This window comes from Pseudorca crassidens, chromosome 10 (genome assembly GCF_039906515.1).
Source record: "Pseudorca crassidens isolate mPseCra1 chromosome 10, mPseCra1.hap1, whole genome shotgun sequence".
In the NCBI taxonomy this organism is placed as follows: Eukaryota; Metazoa; Chordata; class Mammalia; order Artiodactyla; family Delphinidae; genus Pseudorca; species Pseudorca crassidens.
Window position 1 is genome coordinate 83,792,336 of NC_090305.1, and position 23,636 is coordinate 83,815,971.

Consider the following 23,636-nt stretch of genomic DNA (forward strand, 5'->3'; position numbering starts at 1 on the left):
TCAGATTCTTACTAACTTATGCCTGGACTTAGTTAACACTCATCTGTTCTACACATTGAATTTGTGTGATCTTCCTTAAACATCTCTTTGAAGTTCCCAGAAATGTATAACTTTCTAAAACTCTAAAGCATGAAGTTGTTGGCACTCAGGGACGTCCATACTGTGTCCTTAACTGTTTTTTTCCATCTCCCTTCCCCTTACACTTTTTTTTTTTGCTTTCCCTCCTTTCCTTCCTTTCCTTCCAACCAGAATAGCCTCCTTACTGCCCCTTTTCTTTGGCTTCCTTCTGCAATGGGCTTTCACGGATCGAATGCTATGCATCTTTTAAAGCCAGCTCAGTTTTTTTCTCGTGCTTGAAGTCTTCCAATCCAGACCCTGAAGGTTTACCCTTATAGCTAACATTTGCCTGTATGGCTGATTGGTATTTATTCGTGTACTGTATTGCATTGAAAACATCTTAGAACTGAGCGTTAGCACATTCTGATAAGGCCTGAACCCCTTCTATTTATAGAAAAGTGACAGATGCCGTTAGTGTACATGTATTGCCTGCCTGCTGTGAGTTAGACACTTTCATTTCACAGCAATTCAAAGATGAATAAGATGTAGCTGATGCCCTTGAGGAGTTTTTACTCTATCAGAGAAGCACATACCCACAGATAACTCCAAGGTAACGTGTCTGTAATTGAAGACCACCCAAGGCACTGTGGGAGCCAGCTCCCTGACTCCCCAAATCATGTCATTTCACCACCTCATTTCTTATATTTTCTTTTTTTTTTAATAGTACATATGCTTACAAAAAAGATTTAGATGAAAGAAGACTAAACACCATAAAGAGGAGGGGAAGTAAAAGGGGTAGATCATCATATCCAGAACCTCTGAGAAGATCATTTTCCTTTAAGATTTATATTGAGTTTGGAACTTTTCTAGTAGCCCAACAAGAAGAGAAACATGATAGATTACATAGTTCTCTTATCTGACAAATAACCAAAGCTTATTATTTCATGTTGTCCCTTGGCTTTGAATACCCTGTGTATATGGCTGACTTGCACGTTTAAAGCTCTGTCGTGGACCACTTGCTCTGAGTTACAGCCTCACATGACCAACTTCCTAGGTGACACCCTTACTCAGGGTGTCTCAGGGGAACCAGCTCAGAACAGAACACTTGGTTTTTATTCCCCTTCTCCCCAACCTGTTCCTTCCCAGGTGTCTCCTTCTCCGTAAGTAGAACACATGTCTGTTGCTTGCTAAAGTAGAAACTTAAGAATGACTCCACAGTTCTCTCTTTCCCTCATCATCCAGCCCATAAGAACAGTCCACTGTTCTGTTTTTTTTACATTTATTTTTATGTTATTACTTATTTTTGGCTGCGTTGGGTCTTTGTTGCTGTGTGCGGGCATTCTGTAGTTGCGGAGAGCCGGGGCTACTCTTCGTTGCGGTGCATGGACTTTTCATTGAGGGGGTTTCTCTTGCTGCGGAGCACGGGCTCTAGGCGTGTGGGCTTCAGTAGTTGTGGCTCGCGGGCTAGAGCACAGGCTCAGTAGTTGTGGCGCTCGGGCTTAGCTGCTCTGCAGCATGTGGGATCTTCCCGGACCAGGGCTCAAACCCGTGTCCCCTGCATTGGCAGGCGGATTCTTAACCACTGTGCCACCAGGAAAGTCCCCAGAAGAGTCCACTGTTCTGATTGAAGCCTCTAACTCATCTCTTGCTTGAGTTGCCACGTTGGCCTCTCCAATGCTCTCTCTGATTCCATTCTTGCTTCTCTAAAATATCTTCTCTTCGCAACAGCCAGAGTGATCTTTTAAAGAAATAAATCAGATCATACCACTCTCTGCTAAAAGCCTTCAGTGACACCTCTTTGAAAGAAGAGTAAAATCCAGAGTTTAAACTGCGGTTGACAGGGTCCCATGTCATCTGCCCCTCCTACCTCACTGACGTTATCCCACAGCACCCGCCCACTACACTCCAGCCTCCCCATGTCCACGCCCTGCCCTGCAGTCCGGCTAGCCTCCCTCTGTTCTGTTCGGACTCGCCAGGCTGCTCCTTACCCGAGGGCCTTTAAGTTTGTTGTGCCCTCTGCCAGAAATATTCTTTATTCATTTATTCTACACATTGTTACTGAGTACCTACATGTGCCTACGGCCTGGGGAATATAGTGATCAACAGGGTTGACAAAAATCCCTCATCAAGCTTTCACTCTGGCTCTTTCCCTAGGCTTTTCTCACGTCCAAATCTTTCTTGTTCTTTAGTCTTAGATCATGTCACTTCAGAGAGGCGTTCCCTGTCCACCCATCTTTAAAGTAGGACCTTCCCATCTTCCCTGCTCAGTAAACACAGCACCCGTTTATTTCCTTTGTAGCATTTAAATAGTTTAGTTATGCACTTATTGACGCCCAAATACTTATAAAAAGCACGTTGTGTGTTGAGCAGATATATGCCAGGCACTGTGCTGAGGAGTATATTATAAATTCCTTGGCACCTTATTCACGTGACGTACAACTCAGAGAGACAGGTCCTGTTGTCTTCCCCATTAAAACAGGGAAACCAGGGCTCAGAGAGATTGTCTTCCATCTGCCAAACTAAGTCCTCAGTTTTCTGTCCAGTACCCTTTTACTGTATTAACATTGTTTTTATTACTACAGTCATGATCATTAAGAATCATAATATGTAGCATTTCTCAAAGTTACAGTGTGCCCAGCACTGTGCTAATCACCTTCCATGGATTATCTCCTATTAATCTTCATGGCAATTCTTTGAGGTGGGTGCTCTTACCATCTTCATTTTGCAGATGTGGAAACTGAAGAAGAGTTTGAGTGCCTTGCCCAAGGCCTCAGGAACACTCAGTGTTAAGGAGTACATCCAGGATTTGAACCCAGACAGTCTGACTCCAGAGTTGATGTCCTTAATTATTTTACACATAACTTTGCACATAGCGTACAATATCTTTAAGAATGTCGTTGCTGTTTCATATGTTCAAAGGTTGGTAAAAAGTTGAGATGGTTGTATTATATCTAATCAGCTTATTTCAGGCATTTCTGCAAATTGTGTTGATTCTTTAACTTGATGACATAAAACTTAAAAGCCCTGGCTACCATATTTCTTAGACCAGCCTCCCTTCCTCCCCTCCCCCAACCCAGCCCCGGTTCTGCTGTACTTGGGCAAGGGTTAAACAGTGTTTGCTTCAGGAAGGAGTCAGCTCCGAGGGACCGACATGGGGCAGCACAGATAGTTTATGGGGATGAGTGGAGCCAGACTACATTTCCCGCGTGTTTGTGTTTTAATTTCTTGTAGGACTTGGCTTTTTGGAGGAAGAAACTTTGTCTTCTGATCGTTTATATTCTTTGTAGTTCTGACTTTTACACAGCAGGTGTTTATGACTATATACTAATTGTTTGGAGGTTAGCATTCTTTCTTTTTCAAGGTCAAAGCAAAGTTGGGTAGCTGTATACATTAACCGTTTTATTTAAAAGTAGTTTCTTTTAGAAGTATGATGACAGCTCTAACACACAGATGTATTCTCACTGAGCCTTTGGCAAACAATACACGTATTTTGAAAGGATATGATAAAATTTCCTATAAGAATGTCAGATTTGTTCTAGTGTCTGAATATATAGAGAAGTGTAGAGGATTATTAAGAATGCTGCCAGGTCTAAGTAGTTTTGCTTCTAGCCACAAGGTGTTACAAAGTTGCAAAGCAGTAACTAGAAGAAATGCAAACCTTAACCTCAGATGCAATGTTTGAAGCAAAATGAAAATAAAATCAGTTTGGTTATGTAAAATTTTCACATTATGCTGATGATTTTCTAAAATGAAATCATCGCTTTGTAACAGAAATAAGGGGCCAGTGGATTATCATTTCAGTTATAGGACAGTGTATAAAATCAATACATTTTAGAAGTCTTTTAAACAGCCAGTACTTTATAAAAACTATATTTTTATTCAAATTGAAGGGTAACTTGTTTATTGTTGTTGATGCTTATTTTTTAAATTAATTAATTAATTTTTGGCTGCATTGGGTCTTCTTTGCTGCATGCAGGCTTTCTCTAGTTGCAGTGAGCGGGGGCTCCTCTTCGTTGCGGTGCGTGGGCTTCTCATTGTGGTGGCTTCTTTGCGGAGCACAGGCTCTAGGCGCGTGGGCTTCAGTAGTTGTGGCTTGCAGGTTCAGTAGTTGTGGCACACGGGCTTAGTTGGTACGCGGCATGTGGAATCTTCCTGGACCAGGGCTTGAACCCATGTCCCCCGCATTGGCAGGCGGATTCTTAATCACTGCTCCACCAGGGAAGTCCTGATTCTTATTTTAATAATAGTTAAAGTGTCTTTTATCACTCCATCCGCAACATTCTCCCATACCTTTAGTATATGAACAAAATGATAGTAATTTAGAAGGTGCTCATGCTCAGGGTCTCCACTGCATCATTTCATGAGACTGGGACAATCTGGTATCTGCACAGACATGTTTGATCAGAACATAGATTCCTGTGAAGGCATATTAAACATTGAGAAGGGAATGATAACAGAGTAAAAATGATTGTGTGTGATTTTTACTGCACTGTTTGTCCCCTAAATTAAATACAGCATGTCAAGATGGAAGAAAACTCCTAAAAATAAGAGCAAAATATTTTATGTCCAGATCACCAGCAAAGTCAGAGTCTGAGAATGCTGATTAGGATTTTAGCAAAATGTCATTATAATGAAGCAGACATCTTTTTTAACAATTTAAAAAATATGAGGACTTTTGAATTCTTAAAGACAGATGGTTAAAAAGAGATGGCAAAGAAAACTAAGTAAGGAAGGAAGGATGTGTAGCAAAGCCTGACAGGATGGAAGGAAAGGGTGTCACTTCTGAGGCTCTGGATCCTTCTCCCATCTCCTCCTTTGGACCGGTGTACTCAGCTGCCTGGTGTCCTGCTGTAGTTACAGTTGCGAAGCCAAAGCAGTAACAACACCTAATATGTTCCTTGCAGGTTCCATTACTTTCAACCAAGTTAAGATTTAACCTTGCCTCATGGGTCCCACAGGCTAGTGGGTTAGGGTCCTTTGTCAAAAAACAATAAAATGCACACCAGGATTCCTCCTTTGTCATCTTCTTTTGGATGTTTCTCTTCTGTTTATGCAAGTTTGTGAGCAAAATGAGATAAATATGCTCATTCAGATACAACATTCCTGTGATGAATCAAATTGACTTTTTTTGGCTGAGACAAAGTGTGAGAAAGGAATTAAACACACTTTATTTTAATCAGATTATCAAACAAATATATATTAAAAGGCACTTTTAATTAATTAATTTATTTTTTAAACATCTTTATTGGAGTATAATTGCTTTACAATGATGTGTTAGTTTCTGCTTTATAACAAAGTGAATCAGTTATATATATACATATGTTCCCATATCTCTTCCATCTTGCTTCTCCCTCCCTCCTACCCTCCCTATCCCACCCCTCTAGGTGGTCACAAAGCACTGAGCTGATCTCCCTGTGCTATGTGGCTGCTTCCCACTAGCTATTTTACTTCTGGTAGTGTATATATGTCCATGCCATCCTCTCACTTTGTCACAGCTTACCCTTCCCCCTCCCCATATCCTCAAGTCCATTCTCTAGTAGGTCTGTGTCTTTATTCCCGTCTTGCCCCTAGGTTCTTCATAACCTTTTTTTTTTTTTCTTAGATTCCATATATATGTGTTAGTGTACGGTATTTCATTTTCTCTTTCTGACTTCACTCTGTGTGACAGACTCTAGGGCCATCTACCTCACTACAAATAACTCAATTTCGTTTCTTTTTATGGCTGAGTAATATTCCATTGTGTATATGTGCCACATCTTCTTTATCCATTCATCTGTTGATGGACACTTAGGTTGCTTCCATGTCCTGCCTATTGTAAATAGAGCTGCAATGAACATTTTGGTACATGACTCTTTTTGAATTCTGGTTTTTTCAGTGTATATGCCCAGTAGTGGGATTTCTGGGTCGTATGGTAGTTCTATTTGTAGTTTTTTAAGGAACCTCCATACTGTTCTCCATAGTGGCTGTAACAATTTACATTCCCACCAACAGTGCAAGAGTGTTCCCTTTTCTCCACACCCTCTCCAGCATTTATTGTTTCTAGATTTTTTGATGATGGCCATTCTGACTGGTGTGAGATGATATCTCATTGTAGTTTTGATTTGCATTTCTCTAACGATTAATGATGTTGAGCATTCTTTCATGTGTTTGTTGGCAGTCTGTATATTTTCTTTGGAGAAATGTCTATTTAGGTCTTCTGCCCATTTTTGGATTGGGTTGTTTGTTTTTTTGTTATTGAGCTGCATGAGCTGCTTGTAAATTTTGGAGATTAATCCTTTGTCAGTTGCTTCATTTGCAAATATTTTCTCCCATTCTGAGGGTTGTCTTTTGGTGGTGTTTATGGTTTCCTTTGCTGTGCAAAAGCTTTGAAGTTTCATTAAGTCCCATTTGTGCACTTTTAAAAAATGCCTATAATGATGCCCAGTTCCTTTGGAGATATAAAACTGTGCTAGTATTTGATTTCCAGGAAGCCATGTACAGATTCACACGTAATCTCCTTTAAAAAATGGGGAGAAAAGGAGTTAGCTTTGTTTCTGTTTGTCCTTTAGACCTGCTTCCTGGGTATTCTTGAGTGTTTTTGGTGTCAGTTTAGTATGTCTGGTGTAAATATGCGATAGGATACTGTTAGTGCTGCTCTGGTTTCACTCTTTCATCCCTGGGTGATCCTGGCCCTCCTTCCAGCTGAACCTCAACCAAGCCTTATAACTGTCTCCACCCAGCTCACTAGAAGGCCTTGTCCAGTTAAGTAAATGTTCATCCTTGAGCTGGAACCTGTTGGCTGTTCCTGGTTTATACGGTTCTTTCCTGAGCCACAAAGGACAGTTTGGGATTATGATGTCTGGCCAGTTGATGTTTCCCTCCTTCTCTACACAAGGGTAAAATTATCCAACACTACTTACATTATAGGTATTCATATCGGTTCCAAATATTTGCCTGCCTTCTATGTATAAGGAATTGTGCAAGGCCCTGTGAGACTCCAGAGGTGAAGGTAATGAAGTCCCTATCCTGTTGAATCAGGGGTCAGATGAGCGAGTTTTTGCAGGTTAATGAAAAGAAGTGAGTCCTTATTATACATATTTTTTGGTACTTTTGAGGATAGTGGCTTGTCAGTGTACCTGTTTCTGGATAAATGGAGCTTGTTAGTGTAAGTCCCCCAGTTCTTCCATTTGAACCATTTTTATAAAAATCTTTTAAAAAGATTGTTACATACTTAAACATAGCAAACCAAGTGTGTCTTTCCAGGCAGAAGTATTAAAAGTAATCACACCTTTTCTTGTTGACTTAAAATTTGTATCACGAGCATCAGTTATAATAATAACTGTTACTCAGTTTAGATACCTTTTGCCCCTACCCAAACTAATAAAAGACATCAAACCACAGATCCAGAAAGCTCAGACATCCCTCCAATCAGAATAAATACCTCCCAAATAAAACCTAGGCGCACATATCCAAAAATATTACTTTGTAATTGTAAAACCTAAATATTACTAAGCAAACAGCATTTGAGCCCATCTTACGTTTGCTCAAGAATAAATGAAATTTCTTATATTGGGTTGGCCAAAAAGTTCATTTGGGTTTTTCTGTACCATCTTAAGGAAAAACCCAAAAGAAGTTTTTGGCCAACCCAATATTTACCAGCACAATCATTCATTAAAAAATTTCTTACGAACTCTTATTATCGGTTTAAGAGGAATCCATTTTAGCCCTTTAACCACTTGCGTATATTGCTCCAGCCATGGTAGGGCAGAAGTGAAAGCTTACTTGTGATTCCCAATTGTATTCATTATTCTTTTCATTTTAAAACTTTGCTTTGGAGATCCCATATTTATTTATTTATTTATTTATAAAAATTTATTTTTTAAAACTTTTGCCTGCGTTGGGTCTTCATTGCTGCCTGCGGGCTTTCTCTAGTTGTGGTGAGCGGGGGCTACTCTTTGTTGTGGTGTGTGGGCTTCTCATTGCAGTGGCTTCTCTTGTTGAGGAGCACGGGCTCTAAGCACGCAGGCGTCAGTAGTGCGGGATCTTCCCGGACCAGGGCTTGGACCCGTGTCCCGTGCATTGGCAGGTGGATTCTTAACCACTGCACCACCAGGGAAGTCCTGCAAATCTCTTTTTTTTTTTGTGGTACGCGGGCCTCTCACTGTTGTGGCCGCTCCCATTGTGGAGCACAGGCTCCGGACGCGCAGGCCCAGCGGCCATGGCTCACAGGCCCAGTTGCTCCGCGGCATGTGGGATCTTCCCGGACCGGGGCACGAACCTGTGTCCCCTGCATCGGCAGGCGGACTCTCAACCACTGCGTCACCAGGGAAGCCCTGGAGATCTCTTTTTTCAAGTCATGTTTGTATGTAAGTACTTCACAGAGAATTCATTAATGTAAATTATAAATATAATTTTATTATTCAGTTGTGAATTGTTAATTGAATAATAAAATTATAGGCAGCTGTTGCTTTAACTATGTTTTTTTTTTTTTGCGGTACGCGGGCCTCTCACTGTTGTGGCCTCTCCCATTGCAGAGCACAGGCTCCGGACGCACAGGCTCAGCGGCCATGGCTCACGGGCCCAGCCGCGGCATGTGGGATCTTCCCAGACCGGGGCATGAACCCGTGTCCCCTGCATCGGCAGGTGGACTCTCAACCACTGCGCCACCAGGGAAGCCCTAACTATGTTTTAAAGTGGATGTGCCAAGGCTATACAATAGCTTGATCACCTACAGTATGGAGGGCAGTTGAGTGAAATTAATCATCTGCTGTCTTTAATGTGTTCTGAAATTCTGGTACTAGACAGACAGCAGTGAGACCTGCACAGAGGATTATCTTTTCTGTTGTGTTAAATGAATTATCATCATTTATTATGATGTCAGTCATGTGGAACTGAGGAGACGATTCAGCACAGATACCTACTAAGGTACCATAAAACTCATGGGGTAGTGTTGTAATCTTACACAATTGGAAGCCACCTAACTACTTCTGAGTACGACAACTGAAGAAGTCCCAAAGTTAAGTTTCCCTGCAGTGAAGCCAAAACGCTTATTTTCAATTTGTTGTTCGTTCATAAGACAACCGTGCACATTTGGGTGGGTCTTTTAAAGTAACAAAGCCTTCTCTTCATGCTGTACTTGGAAGACACTTGGCTCAGGCTTGGACTCCTAGCCATTTCCTAGTATCGGGCCTGGTGTTTGCTCTCTGTCCTCTGAATGAATACTGGTGCTAATAGCTGTAACCCTGGCGGGGGTGTGTGTGGAGGAGCCTCGAAAGTACTTCATGCCTTCTTCCTCTGATGGCCCTTGAGCTCTGAGTGAAGAATCACTTGGGAAATTAGAACAATCTGATTGTTTTTGTAGCGCCACCACTAAGTATTCAGGATTCCTCATAATATCCTACTGGATAATAGAAATATCATTAGTTGAAAAATAAATCAGGCCTGATGTTTAAAATTCACACACCTTTAAACAATGTGAATGGTGAAATTCAATTAAGGTCTGTATCTTAGGAGTATTGTACCTATTTTCATTTCCTGTTTTCATCATTATACTTGGGTTATGTAAAATGTCAACAGTAGAGGAGGCTGGGTAAAGGGTGTATGGGACCTCTACTATTTTTGCACATTTTCTGTAAGTCTAAAATGATTTCAAAATGGAATTTTCTCAGTAAGCTACTAGAAATCGTTTCCAGTCATCCTATGTTAAGGAAACTTTCCTCAAGAAAAACCGCAAAAGTGAAACTAAGAACATTTCTGACTGCCATTTTTGTTACTTGAAATGTCTCATTTACATGAGATATAAGCAAATGTGCATGGATGCATCTGAAAATTTCGTTTTTTATTTGAAAAGAAAATGGAAACAGGACTTGGAATAGTGATAAGTAAGCAAACACCAAGTAAAGTATGGCCGCCTGCTTTTTTTAGTCTTAAAAGCTCTGTCACATCGGTTGAGACCCAACACTGTGGTTCTGCATGTTTGGGCCTCCTTTCTGCCCTCCCCCTGCAGTCATTTACTTGCTTTTACAGGAATGATCATTAGACCTCTGTGGCAATGGAAATACTTATTTAGGTTGAGAAGTTACAGCAATTGAAAAATTTTGGGTGTTGAGACAGGGCCTTAAAAAAAATCCTCCATTCCAAACCCACATGATTTATATATATTTATTGACATCAACATATTTTCTTTAATAACTTGCATATTATATTGTAGCTTCCGTAAAAGTTGAGCTGTGTATCGAGGAAGCTTATAAATGTTGCTTCCATACTATTCTGTCTACAAGGCACATGGCTTTGAGGGGACCATAAAAATCAGCTTCAGTTCCCCCACTTTCGATCTGTGTGACCTCAGGCAAGTTACTTGACAACTCTTAGTACCACCCTACACCTGTGTGTCTGGATAATAATACACACCTTTCAAAATTAAATGAGAAATGTGAAATCTTTTGCATAGTTTCTGGAACATGCTAGGTGCTCAGCAAGTGGTAAGTAATACTGTCAATAGCAGTCATTCATACTGTTGTCTAAACTACATTTTTATTCCATTTTCTAATCTCTTAAATTATTTAAAGCTAATAAACAATAATATTACACTTCCTATGAGTAATCTTTCCTGTCTGTTTTTTGTTTTAACATCTTTATTGGAGTATAATTGCTTTATAATGGTGTGTTAGTTTCTGCTTTATAACATAGTGAATCAGTTATACATATACATATGTTCCCATATCTCTTCCCTCTTGCGTCTCCCGCCCACCCTCCCTATCCCACCCTTCTAGGTGGTCACAAACCACTGAACTGATCTCCCTGTTCTATGCTAGCTGCTTCCCACTAGCTATCTGTTTTACATTTGGTAGTGTATATATGTCCATGCCACTCTCTCACTTCATCCCAGCTTACCCTTCCCCCTCCCCATGTCCTCAAGTACATTCTCTACGTCTGTGTCGTTGTTCCTGTCCTGCCTCTAGGTTCATTAGAACCATTTTTTTTTTTTTTTTAGATTCCATATATATGTGTAAGCCTATGGTATTTGTTTTTCTCTTTCTGACTTACTTCACTCTGTATGACAGACTCTAGGGCCATCCACCTCACTACAAATAACTCAATTTCATTTCTTTTTATGGCTGAGTAATATTCCATTGTATATATGTGCCACATCTTCTTTATCCATTCATCTGTTGATGGACACTTAGGTTGCTTCCATGTCCTGCCTATTGTAAATAGAGCTGCAGTGAACTTTGTGGTACATGACTCTTTTTGATTTATGGTTTTCTCAGGGTATATGCCTAGTAGTGGGATTGCTGGGTCGTATGGTAGTTCTATTTTTAGTTTTTCAAGGAACCTCCATACTGTTCTCCATAGTGGCTCTATCAATTTACATTCCCACCAACAGTGCAAGAGGGTTCCCTTTTCTCCACACCCTCTCCAGCATTTATTGTTTGTAGATTTTTTGATGATGGCCGTTCTGATTGGTGTGAGGTGATACCTCATTGTAGTTTTGATTTGCATTTCTCTAATGATAAGTGATGTTGAGCATCCTTTCACGTGTTTGTTGGCAATCTGTATATCTTCTTTGGAGAAATGTGTATTTAGGTCTTCTGCCCATTTTTGTATTGGGTTGTTTGTTTTTTGATATTGAGCTGCATGAGCTGCTTGTAAGTTTTGGAGACTAATCCTTTGTCGGTTGCTTCGTTTGCAAATCTTTTCTCCCATCCTGAGGGTTGTCTTTTCGTCTTGTTTAAGGTTTCCTTTGCTGTGCAAAAGCTTTTAAGTTTCATTAGGTCCCATTTGTTTATTTTTTGTTTTTATTTCCATTTCTGTAGGAGGTGGATCAAAAAGGATCTTGCTGTGATTTATGTCATAGGGTGTTCTGCCTGTGTTTTCCTCTAAGAGTTTTGTAGTGTCTGGCCTTACATTTAGGCCTTTAATCCATTTGGAGTTTATTTTTGTGTATGGTGTTAAGGAGTGTTCTAAGTTCATTCTTGTACATGTAGGTGTCCAGTTTTCCCAGCACCACTTATTGAAGAGGCAATCTTTTCTCCATTGTATATTCTTGCCTCCTTTATCAAAGATACGTGCGTGGGTTTCTCTCTGGGCTTTCTGTCCTGTTCCATTGATCTATATTTCTGTTTTTTTGTGCCAGTACCATACTGTCTTGATTCCTGTAGCTTTGTAGTATAGTCTGAAGTCAGGGAGCCTGATTTCTCCAGCTCCGTTTTTCTTTCTCAAGATTGTTTTTGCTGTTTGGGGTCTTTTGTGTTTCCATACAAATTGTGCAATTTTTTGTTTTAGTTCTGTGAAAAATGCCATTGGTAGTTTGACAGGGATTGCATTGAATCTGTAAATTGCTTTGGGTAGTATAGTCATTTTCAATGTTGATTCTTCCAGTCCAGGAACATGGTATATCTCTTTATCTGTATCGTCTTTAATGTCTTTCATCAGTTTCTTATAGTTTTCTGCATACAGGTCTTTTGTCTCCTTAGGTAGGTTTATTCCTAGGTATTTTATTCTTTTTGTTGCAGTGGTAAATGGGAGTGTTTCCTTAATTTTTTCCTGTCTTTCCAGCCAGTTTTTTGTTGATCACAATCCTCCAGTTCCTCCATATATGTGAACAAGTATGTAATTTCAAAATATTTTCATAATTCATGTACAGTACTTTTTACCAGCCAGTTTTCTTATCATTATCCTTGTTGCTTAATGAATTTAAAGTTGCCCCAAAATGAATCATTTGTAAACAATACTCATCTTTTTAGCTTGGTCTCAGTATTCTTTTTCCGAAGTTCTATATTCAGACAATTCATTATTAAAAAAAATTACAAACCCATATTATTTAAAGCAAGTTGCTTTGGACATTGACGGAGTTTGTTCATTCACTTGGATAATCTAATATCATTCTAGTAAAAGTTACCTGTATTTGGAAGTGAAGTGTCTTATAAATACCTTCTATCTGCTGTCAAAATACCTGTAACCTATAGATCCAAGTTCAAGTATGTATATACTCTGTACCTACCTGTTTAAACTTTGGTAAGTTACTTAACTTCTCTGAGCCTCAACTTTCTTGTCTGTAAAATGAGGATAAGATAGCACATACCTTAGAAGATTGTGGTTAGGATTTCATGAGTTAATGCATGTAAAGTGTTGGGTACCTGGAGCATAGTAAGTTCTGTGTGTTTATTGTGGTTGCTGTTATAATCGTTACTTCTCTTATGCTGTGTTTGCCATGGGAGTTTCTCACTTGAATCTAAATCTTTTGGTTATAGAGATTTTTGCTTAAGATATTTATTAGTATCCTTTTCTAATACAAAATGATTTCCTCATATGTTTTTAGGTTAAATTGTTCTGGCCAGGTGATATGCTTATCTTTGGAGATTCTGTTTTTAAATTGTGTCTTCAGCCATTAGAGTCTGTTTTGATCCAGTGTTTTACTTCCCCTGGCAACCAGTTTTTTTCCTTCCTAGATTACAACAGGCACCTCTGTGAAGCCTTCTTTGTCACTTTCTGTTATAACCCTCTTCTGCCTTCACTCTACTCCCATCCCATATTAGACCTGGGGACTGCTATCTTTTTCCCCTTGACCTTATACTGCCTGAATCCTAGTAGGTATTGAGTAAATGTTGAATTTATGAGTTACATAGTATCTTTGATTTTTTTCTCCTGTGTGACATGTAGTGCACATCTTATTATTTGTTCTTTATTACTGCTTATAAACTCAGCATTATTCGTAGTATTTTAAGTTTGTTTGGAGTAAACTTTGGCTGTCTGGAACCCTTGAAGCTACCAGTAGAAACTGAAGATGACGTCATTACCAGAATGACTATTTTATGTTTTGTATCCTTTTTCTAAAAAGTCAGCAAAGTAAATAATGGCGTTAAATTTGGCATTAGCCTGATAAAATACACATTTTGCCATCTTTAAAGTAAAAAGTTGCTGTTCTACTAATTTGCTTCTTATGCTGTCTTGAGTGCTTATAAGAGCTCTGGAGAAAAAAATGTTTTCTACACAGATATACTTGCAAGCATTAGAGCATTTACTGAAAAAATACCAAATACTCTGCTTAATGCCAAGATTATCTTTAGAAAGCTGTTTGTGCTAAAACTTTTTTTTAGCTCATCTACTTCCACAAGTAAGGTTACAAAAATCTTTTTGATAGGTGCACTCTTAGTCCAGTGATTTTAATAAATACACTTTCCAAGTAACTGTTCTCATTAGTTAGGTGGAAGGAAATGTTGGAGCCCTCAGACACCATACATTATTATATCTCTAACTTGTTAGGTAGTTTCCATAGTTAGGTGACTGACGTAAGAAAAGTTGACAAACAGGGCCCTACATGCCTTGGTTTGTTTATATGGCATCTTCTCCATTTCTGTAGCAACTTACTCAACCTTCCAGGTGTATTTTCGGTGGGGAAGTATTGAGAGTAGAAAATTAGTACTAGGTTTGCTGTTCTTCTTTCAGTTGTGGTATATTTGATCATCCATAAAAATGTCATGCCACCATCAGCAGGTCATTATACTATTCTAACCATTGTAATGAATATACCCAAGAGGTCTTATTTCTAATATTCTTCATCCTTATTGCAGTACCTGCCATTATGCTAGACATCCTATCCCGTGCAGTAAGGCAAGAAAAATAAATAAAAGGCAATAATCCAAATTGGAAAGGAAGAAGTAAAACTGTTTATTCACAGACAGATGATCACTGATGTAGAAAATTTGATGGACGCTCCATAGAAGCTACTAGAGCTGATAAATTTAGCAAGGCTGCAGAATACAAGATCAGTATGCAAAAGTCAATTGTATTTCTACATATTAAGCAATCAGAAACTGAAATTTAGAGAAAAAAAAAGCAATACCATTTACAATAGCACCAAAACGTATGAAATACTTAGGGATAGAATTGACAATACAAGGGTAAGACCTGTATACTGAAAACTGCAAAACATCGTTGAGAGAGAATAATGGAGCCCCAGGGCTTCCCTGGTGGTCCAGTAGTTAAAAATCCGCCTGCCAGTGCAAGGAACACAGGTTTGCGCCCTGGCCCGGGAAGATCCAACATGCTGCGGAGCAACTAAGCCCTTGTATCACAACTACTGAGCCTGAGCTCTAGAGCCCACAAGCCACAACTACTGAGCCCATGTGCCACAAGTACTGAAGCCTGCGTGCCTAAAGCCCATGCTCCACAACAAGAGAAGCCATGACAATGAGAAGCCCGCTCACCGCAACGAAGAGTAGCCCCCGCTCACCACAGCTAGAGAAAGCCCACGCACAGCAACAAAGACCCAACACAGCCATAAATGAATGAATGAAAATAATGGAGCCCCAAGTAAATGGAGAGATGCACCATGTTTATGGGTCAGAAAACTCAATATTGTTAGCATCTCCGTTCTCTCCGAAGTGATTGATAGATTCATTGCAATTCAAATCAGAATCTCAGCAGGCCGGACTTCCCTGGTGGTGCAGTGGTTAAGAATCCACCTGCCAATGCAGGAGACATGGGTTTGAGCCCTGTTCTAGGAAGATCCCACATGCCGCGGAGCAGCTAAGACCGTGAGCCACACCTACTGAACCTGAGCTCTAGAGCCCACGAGCCACAACTAGTGACCCTGCACGTCTGGAGCCTGTGCTCCGCGACAAGAGAAGCCACCATAGTGAGAAGCCCATGCACAGTGATGAAGAGTAGCCCCCACTCACCCGGCAACTAGAGGAAGCCTGTGCACAGCAACAAAGACCCAACGCAGCGAAAAATAAATAAAAATTAATTAATTAAAAAAATCTCAGCAGGCAGTTTTGCAGGAATTGATAAGCTAATTCTAAAATTCTTACAGAAGTGCGAAGACTCTAGACTAGTCTGAAGGACTTCGACAAAGAAGAAAGTTGGAGAATTAACACTACTTGAACGCAAGATTTATTATAGAGGTGTAGTAGTCAAAAAAGTATTGAATTGGTATCAAGATAGATGTGTAGATTAGAGCAAAATAGAGTCCAGAAATAAATCCACACATATATGGACAATTGATTACTGACAACAGTGAGAAGGCAGTTCATTGCAAAAAGGCTAGTCCTTTCCAATTGCTGGAACAATTACATATCCATGTTTAAAAACAAAACAAAACAAAAGAACTTCAAACCTCTTAGCATACATAAAAATAAACTTAAAAAGGAAGATCTAAATATCAAACCTAAAGACAAAATTTCTAGAAGAAAACATAGATGAAAAATCTTTGTGGTCTGAGTTAGGTAAAGATTTCTTAGATAAGTCACCAAATGCAAGATCTGTAAAAGGATAATTTGCACATCAAAGTTAAATATTCTGTTCTTGGATGGACACTGTTAAGAGTATGAAGAGACAAGCCACAGACTAGGAGAAAAGAATTGCAGGTGACTTATAGCTGGACTATATAAAGAACTGTAAAACTCAATAATTACAAAAACAGACAACCCGATGAAAACGTGCAAAACTTTTGAACAGACACTTCACTAAAGAAAATATATTCTGGATGGTAAAAAAGTACATGAAAAGGAGCTCAGCATCATTAGTCATTAGGGAAATACATATTAAAATCACAATGACATGCTACTGCATACCAATTAAAATGGTTAAATTTTTAAAATACAATACCAGGTGTGGGAAAGGATGTAAAGAAACTGGAACTGCTCTAAATGTAAAATACGACCACTTTCTAAAACAATTTGGTAGTTTCTTCTTTTTTTTAAACATCTTTATTGGGGTATAATTGCTTTACAATGGTGTGTTAGTTTCTGCTTTATAACAAAGTGAATCAGTTATACATGGTAGTTTCTTAAAAAGTATACATCCATATACCTGCCATGTGGTCCAGCTATTTCACTTCTAGGTATTTTCCCAAGAGAAATGAAGGCCTGTGTCCATACGAAAACATGAATATAAATGTTCATAGCAGCTTTATTTGTAATAGCCAAAAACTGGAAAAATCCCAAATGTCTGTCAGTAGGCGAGTATATTAACAAATAATGATACAATGGAATATTACTTAGAAATTAAAAAGGGGTGACCTATTGATATCCGCACTAACATGAATGAATCATACAGAAATTCTGAAGGAAAAAATTCGAGTTAAAAAAATTAATGTATAATTACAGTTATATAAAATTCTAGAAAAGGCAAACGAATGTAGAGTGACCGATCAGATTGTTTAGGGGTTGGTAAGGAAGGGCAGGAAAGGGGGATGACAAGGGGACCCGAAACTTTTTTGGGGTGATGGATATGTTCACTGTCTTAATTATGGTGATGATTTCACATGTATGTCTATCAAAAGTTACCAAATCACGTACTTTAAATACGTGTAGTTTATTGGATATCAGTTATACCTCAATAAAGCTAAAAACAACAAGAGTGCAGGCTCTGCTGTTAGAAAGCCTGGGTAAAAGAAGGATAATAACAGGACCCAACTCTCAGGGTTGTTGTGAGGACTGTGGGTTTTGATGTACGGTCAGAGATTAGACCAGGGCCTGACTCAGCGCTCTTCACCATTTGATATGACTGTATTTTATTTTCTACTAAATCATAAACTCTCAACAAGCAAGGCACCACGTCTCTGCCATCATTTTGCCTTGTTTGAAACTCAGCACGAGTATTTATTTGTGTAATCCTCAACGTACTACAAAAACAGGGCGAAAAGCATTTTGACGAACTTTACGTGGTTCAATAATAGAATTAGCATCCTTCAAACATGTACAGCATGGGTAAAGCTTGAAAAAAACTGTGGAATTTGGTATACACTGCTCTGGCCTAATTTGTGAATTATGGTATTTATATGTTTAGAATTATATGGGAAATATTTAAAATGTTACCTTGTCTTAAAGATACACCTTTATTTTTATACGTGTATGTAAATGTGTGTATATGTGTGTGTCTATCACACATATTCCCTGAAAATGGTTTCCTTTGGGCACTCCAACGTAGCTGTCACCCTCGTTTCTTTGACTTATTTTAGAATGCAGTTAAGTCCTTGGGAAAATCACTTATGTCATCAGTGAGGAATGCCACCAAAATAGCTTCTCACTTAAGTTCCCATCCCCAGAGCTAACCCACGGGAGGTTCCGATAAATTCAAATATTTAATAACTTGTATTTTTCTTTCTCCTTAAACACAGGCCCTCTGGTCCTGGAGGCAGGATCATGTGGTGGATTCTTGGCAGTCAGCAGTCTGTGGAGCATTTGCAGGTGCAAAGGATTATATTATACTGGGAAAGACCAAAGAGGGGGAGAAAAATGTGAAAATATTAACTGTGCAAAAACAACATTCTTCAGAAATTCCAGATTGTTTGGAAGAAGAGAGTCCCACTAGTTGTTTGAGAAAAGAGAGTGTCTTAGGAAAAAAAAAAAAAACTGCTAAAAAGGTGTCTGCCTGAAAGACAGCCAATTTGTTTTTGACAAATTTTTTTTTTATTAAAGCCTTCACTCAGGCCCTTGGATTATCTTAAAGATGATTTAGCAAGGCCTCTGTGGGAAGAGACTGGCTGTGGGTGCAGCTGTCTGCCTTGAGCACTTCTTGGGGGGGTTAGGCGATTTTTGCAGAAGGCAATGATTCACGGTCCATGTGACATGTTTGACAGCGCCGTAGATTAACTGGTGTCAGGAGAGCGGAGGCTGCTCCACAACTTACTGAAGGCTAAACTGCGTGGTGTAGAAAATATGGAGATCTAAACATCTGGGCATTTTCTAGGCATTAAACAAAGAGCAGAGTGACACTATGCAATGTCTATCCATCACTTGGTCATATGCATTTTCCAGTGAGGTTTTAGTGAGAACTCAGAAACTGGAAAGAATTTAAAAAGTAAAAGGTGTAACAGTCTAAAAGAGAAATACATTTTGTTGCAAATAAAGGTGAGTGAGAATTATGGTTGAAATAAATTGAAACGGAAATTTGCCAGAAAATTGTAAACTGCTGGTTTTGATGTGAAGCCAGTAAACTGACAGATATGCGGGCTTAGGATACCAACCTTAGTAGAAAATAATTCGTTTCCAATTTGTTTAATGGTCATTGGGTGGGTTTTTAGTTGTAGTGATTAGGAAAACAGAAAACATACATTTTATAATTAATAATTGGACCCATCTGACTTATAGAATTGATAATCCAAAATAAGACTCTTGCCTCTAGATATGAAGCCAGCTCAGATTGCTTATGACGGGTAATTGTTTCCACATGATCCATAGTCATTAGCTGTGTTAAATGGGGACGTGGTCTTGATTCATTTGCCAGTGGTCAGGAGTCCTTACTCCCCAGTCCCTAAGAAATGTGCGTTTCTGTGGACTCCCTTCTGGGTCCTGGGCACAAAGTGAGCATTCTGGAAATTGAGTCATCCTGGATAAGGAAGGCCGGTTCTTAAAGTTAACACACTATAAAACGTCTGAGTGTTGAAACAAATATATATATTCTCTGGTCCCTTAAGTAGCTAATTCAAAGATTCGCTTGCAAATATGCATTGTTCCTATTAAGGACACGTGCGTTCATTACAATTCCTTTTTCTGAATAATGCTGTGTAATAGGCACTAAGTACTTAGTTTAGTCAGGGGGTGGGAGCCGGGGAGAAACTTGGTATCAGACCCCCACTGTTTGGCGGGATCCTGTGGGCCAGGCTCTTTCCATTCCGGTGGCCCCCCTGAGGATGAGGAGTGCAGCAAGCCACACTGCCCTCCAGGGACAGTGGGGAAGCTGGGATGCGGGGCAGGGAAGGGATTCGCCCAGAGAGCCTCAGGATCCAGTGCTGGCTGACCTGTCTGAATCATACGGCTGTCAAACCTCTCTTCTATCCCCAACTAAAGAACGAGACTTTGGGGCCTTATTGAGCACCCGTTTCCTTACCTGTAGTGCAGAAGCAACCCTCCCTCTGTTAAGGAGTTGTTGCTGGGATAGGTGCGATAATGTGCGTTAGAACTGCGTTTACGGAGTTTATTTCAATAAAAACAACCAGCACCCAGGAAATGAAAAGCTGTCATCATCACAGTAATTCATATTCTTAATTGCATAGAAAAAAATAACACATTAATAATAAAGTTACTATATGTAATCATCACCTCTTGTAGGGTGTAGATTTAAAAACTACTCCAAGACAATTATCTTATTTTTTAGCTGAGGTTCTGATAGGAATTTGCCCAAGGTCTGCAGAAAATCCATTGTCAGTACATGTACATGTATTTAACAAAAGATAAAGTAAAATAAATAGATTTCGTGTTTATATCCCTTTTGTTTTGAAATTTTAGTTGGTACAAATGTTGATCCTGAGGAACAAGGTTACTCTTTTAAAACCTTTCTGAAAGATAAACATAATTGGAAAATATTTCAGATTGTGAGAAAGCAACATTCTGTAAGAATTTGCTGCAAGATTGTGCACTGCACAGTATAGAGAAATGACTAATGACTAGTCATCTTGGGCAGCCCCTAAGATCTGACATGCTTACCGGCTGTACTTTCAGACGTTTTTGCCTTACCTGGCCACAGAGGCAGTGATAAAACTTGCCCTATAAACCAGAAATCTGATTTCTCATCCCTGTGTGCTTTTCCAAGTTTAACCTGGTTGAATCATTGTAGACGAACCACTCTCTGGCCATCCTTGGCACTCTTTGGTGCCCATGCTTGCTTTATAAACCACTTGGCACAAATATCCAAAAATGTCCCTTGAGATTGGAGGTGTTGATGGCTCGTCATGCTCAGAAATTCCCTTGGCTTCTGGTCAGGGGTTAGATTGGGGGTGGGGAAACGGACTTTGCCAACTTCCCTACTTCAAGTTAACTTCCAAACATAAAACCATCATTCAGTCTTAATAATTATGACATCTGCTACTATAGGGATATCTGCTACTATAGGAATATCTGCTGTTCTAACGTCCTTTGATTAGTTTCCTGTAATGAACACTTAACTTACATTCTCTAAGAGAGAAGGAGAGAGAGAGATCTCTCCCGCCATGGCCTGAAACTCTAGAATAGGGTTGAGGATTGTTTGGGTAACAAATGACAGGTCTTGATGCAGTCTTTAAAACACAAAGGAAAACTCGTTTTTTGCCGTTGCTGTTGTTGAAGCAGTCCAAGTCTGGACGCTTGTTTGGAGCTCGTCGGTGGAGCTGCTTTTCCTGCTCCCGGCTCATCTGGGGAGGGGAGCCCTTAGGCGGACAGTGCGTGGCAGTGTCGCCCACTACTGCTCCCACCACATTCACAGCTGCTGTTGGAGGTGACAGCTCCATAACTCTCGTAGGAAGGCGGCCCCTTTGTCTGGAGAAGGCGAAGAACCTGCATTTCTTCCCTGAGGACACGTGAGATGTAGTTTCGCTGTAAACGTCTAGTTTCCCCTGAATCTGGTTCTTGAAAGCAGTTAGCCTAACATTCAGTAAAAACCCAACTCTGGTGGAACCCATAGAAAATTGTTTCACATGTGATTTGAGCACTAAAGTAGCCTGCAGTCGCTGTACCAAATAATGATTTCCTGTCTAATGTTAGCATGTTCCTTGTATTTATTACCAGCGGTTTACATTTCCCTTAAGTAAAATGCAGACAATAACTACATTTTAACTGAAAATACAGCTCCCCTCCCCATCATGACCAGTTATTCTATTACGTGATCTTCACAAGTCCTTCTTACAGCCTCATAAAAAACATTGTGAGGTCTGTGAATTAAAGCAGTCTTTGATATTTGAAGACATTTAAATCGTCTTATTAATAACTTGCATAAAATAAAGTTTCCATCGTGGTAATAAAAGTAGGACCTATTTTAGCATATGCATTTTTGTCTAACTTTTCTTCTTATTACTTTCATGAAACAGAAATCACTGGGAGAATATTGGCAGGCATCTACAGTAGAGGAATGGTGAACTTTTGCTAATGGCCCAAATAAGTTCGATTTACAGTATCCAAACTTAGTAGAAAACAAATACTTTTCAACACAGGTGACGTGTGAGAGCCTGAGTGGTCAGACAGGGGACAGATGACGTCCTTGTCAATTTTTAGTTGGTTCAGGTCAGTTTGTAAAGATTTTCAAGTAGGAAAATCGTGTATGCACTTCTGGATTTTAACAACTGGATACATTTGGATTTGTCTTATTCATATATCAAAGTCATCATGTAGTGAAACAGCATTACTTTTGGAGCCAAGGTACACATGACTTTTGAGTCCCACCTCCTTTATGGCAGAGTAAGTGGTTAAAAAAAAGTAAGAGTAGTATTTCAGGACTGGGTCCACAAAATTTTAAAATACTTGCAGTTTAGCAGGTCTCTGAATTTCAGACAACTTTTGAATTGGGAGGAAAGTGTTTCACATATTCATAACTCAGAGGTGGCTAAAATAAAAGGGACTCCAGTATACATGTTTATGGTTTTTACTCGTTAGCCCTAAGATTGCTGTCATTCTGGGTACATCTCTCAAGAAGTCAGCATCATAATAAATGTTACCCAATGGAGGAGGTTCAGTTTAATGATCTTATTTCAGCAACATATTTTAGAAAGATATTGGGCAGAGATCAAATGACCTCCTTGTCCACACGCCGCAAAACTTAGAGGGAGAGGTGTGCTATTTCTGAAGCATCCTTCACACACGTTCTGTTGAGCTCTTAGAAAACTGCTGATTTCACCCTGGCTCACGGAAGCTGAATCTTTAGAAAGCCCTTTTGGGCTCATTATTTCTATCTCCTTTGGGCCTTTTGGGGTTTACGATATATCTTTGTATCGTATTAAATAAAATAATGGGACCATATACTGTGATTTCTGTTAAAAAAGTAGTCCTCCAGTTCCTCTCTCTGTAGACATGGACCCGTTTAAAATATGTGGATTTAAAAAAAATCAGTTTGGCACTCATGGCATTTAAATAAAGAGGACAGGAGAGAAAAGTTAGGAAAGAAGCAGGTAAGGAAGAATGCAGGCTTGAATCAAAATTGACTCTAACAAGATATGGAAGCGAGTTTAGAAATCTTGTTACTCTAACTGGCCTGTTGATCAGAACCCTGCAAATACAGAAACATTTATACTCTTTTAACCGTAAGAAGCCAACCACTTATATGAAAAATTCCCACACTGATACCCGTGTCTGTTTGCCGGTTTTGCCTCAGAGCAGAAACGACAGCAGCATTTTGGAGTCAGATTAGAGAAGATGGGCCCATGGAAGGCATGGACCCCCTGAGACTCATGGGGCACAGCATGCCTCTCTGAGTGGGAGTCTGAGCACGACACACCCCCGTGTACACAGGTTTGTCTGCTCCTTCACAAAAGAGCAAGCTACATTGTGGGGCCTTGTTTTTTAACTTGCAGGTATAAAACATTATCCCGTCACCTATTCTATATGCAGTCAGACATCACTACAAAGCAGGGGAGTGTGTGGGTAAAGATTTTGCATGTGTGCTTCCTATTCTTGAATCAATCAGGTGGACGTAACGATAAAGCAGTATTTCTGGCAGAGTTACGAGAAATTAATTACAAAATAAAAATGAGAAAATACCGTGTAATGCAGTAAACAGGACCTCACTTGTGTGTTGGGTATTTTTATATGCACAGGTGGATTTGCAGCTGCAGTCACCACGCCTCTGGACGTGGCAAAAACCAGAATCATGTTGGCAAAGGTAAGTGGTAAAATAATGTGATGTAGACA

The 23,636-nt window shown here is 39.6% G+C and overlaps 1 protein-coding gene across 5 annotated transcripts in view; it reads left to right on the plus strand.

Moving 5' to 3' along the window:
- SLC25A26 (solute carrier family 25 member 26) overlaps nt 1-23,636 on the plus strand; it is a 142,962-nt gene that overhangs the window by 113,676 nt on the left and 5,650 nt on the right. For all 5 annotated transcript variants that reach the window (XM_067755129.1, XM_067755125.1, XM_067755128.1 and 2 more), the window contains 2 exons: nt 18,161-18,230; nt 23,543-23,607. In XM_067755129.1, coding sequence (XP_067611230.1) covers nt 18,161-18,230; nt 23,543-23,607 — 135 coding nt within the window. The remainder of the gene's footprint in view (nt 1-18,160; nt 18,231-23,542; nt 23,608-23,636) is intronic.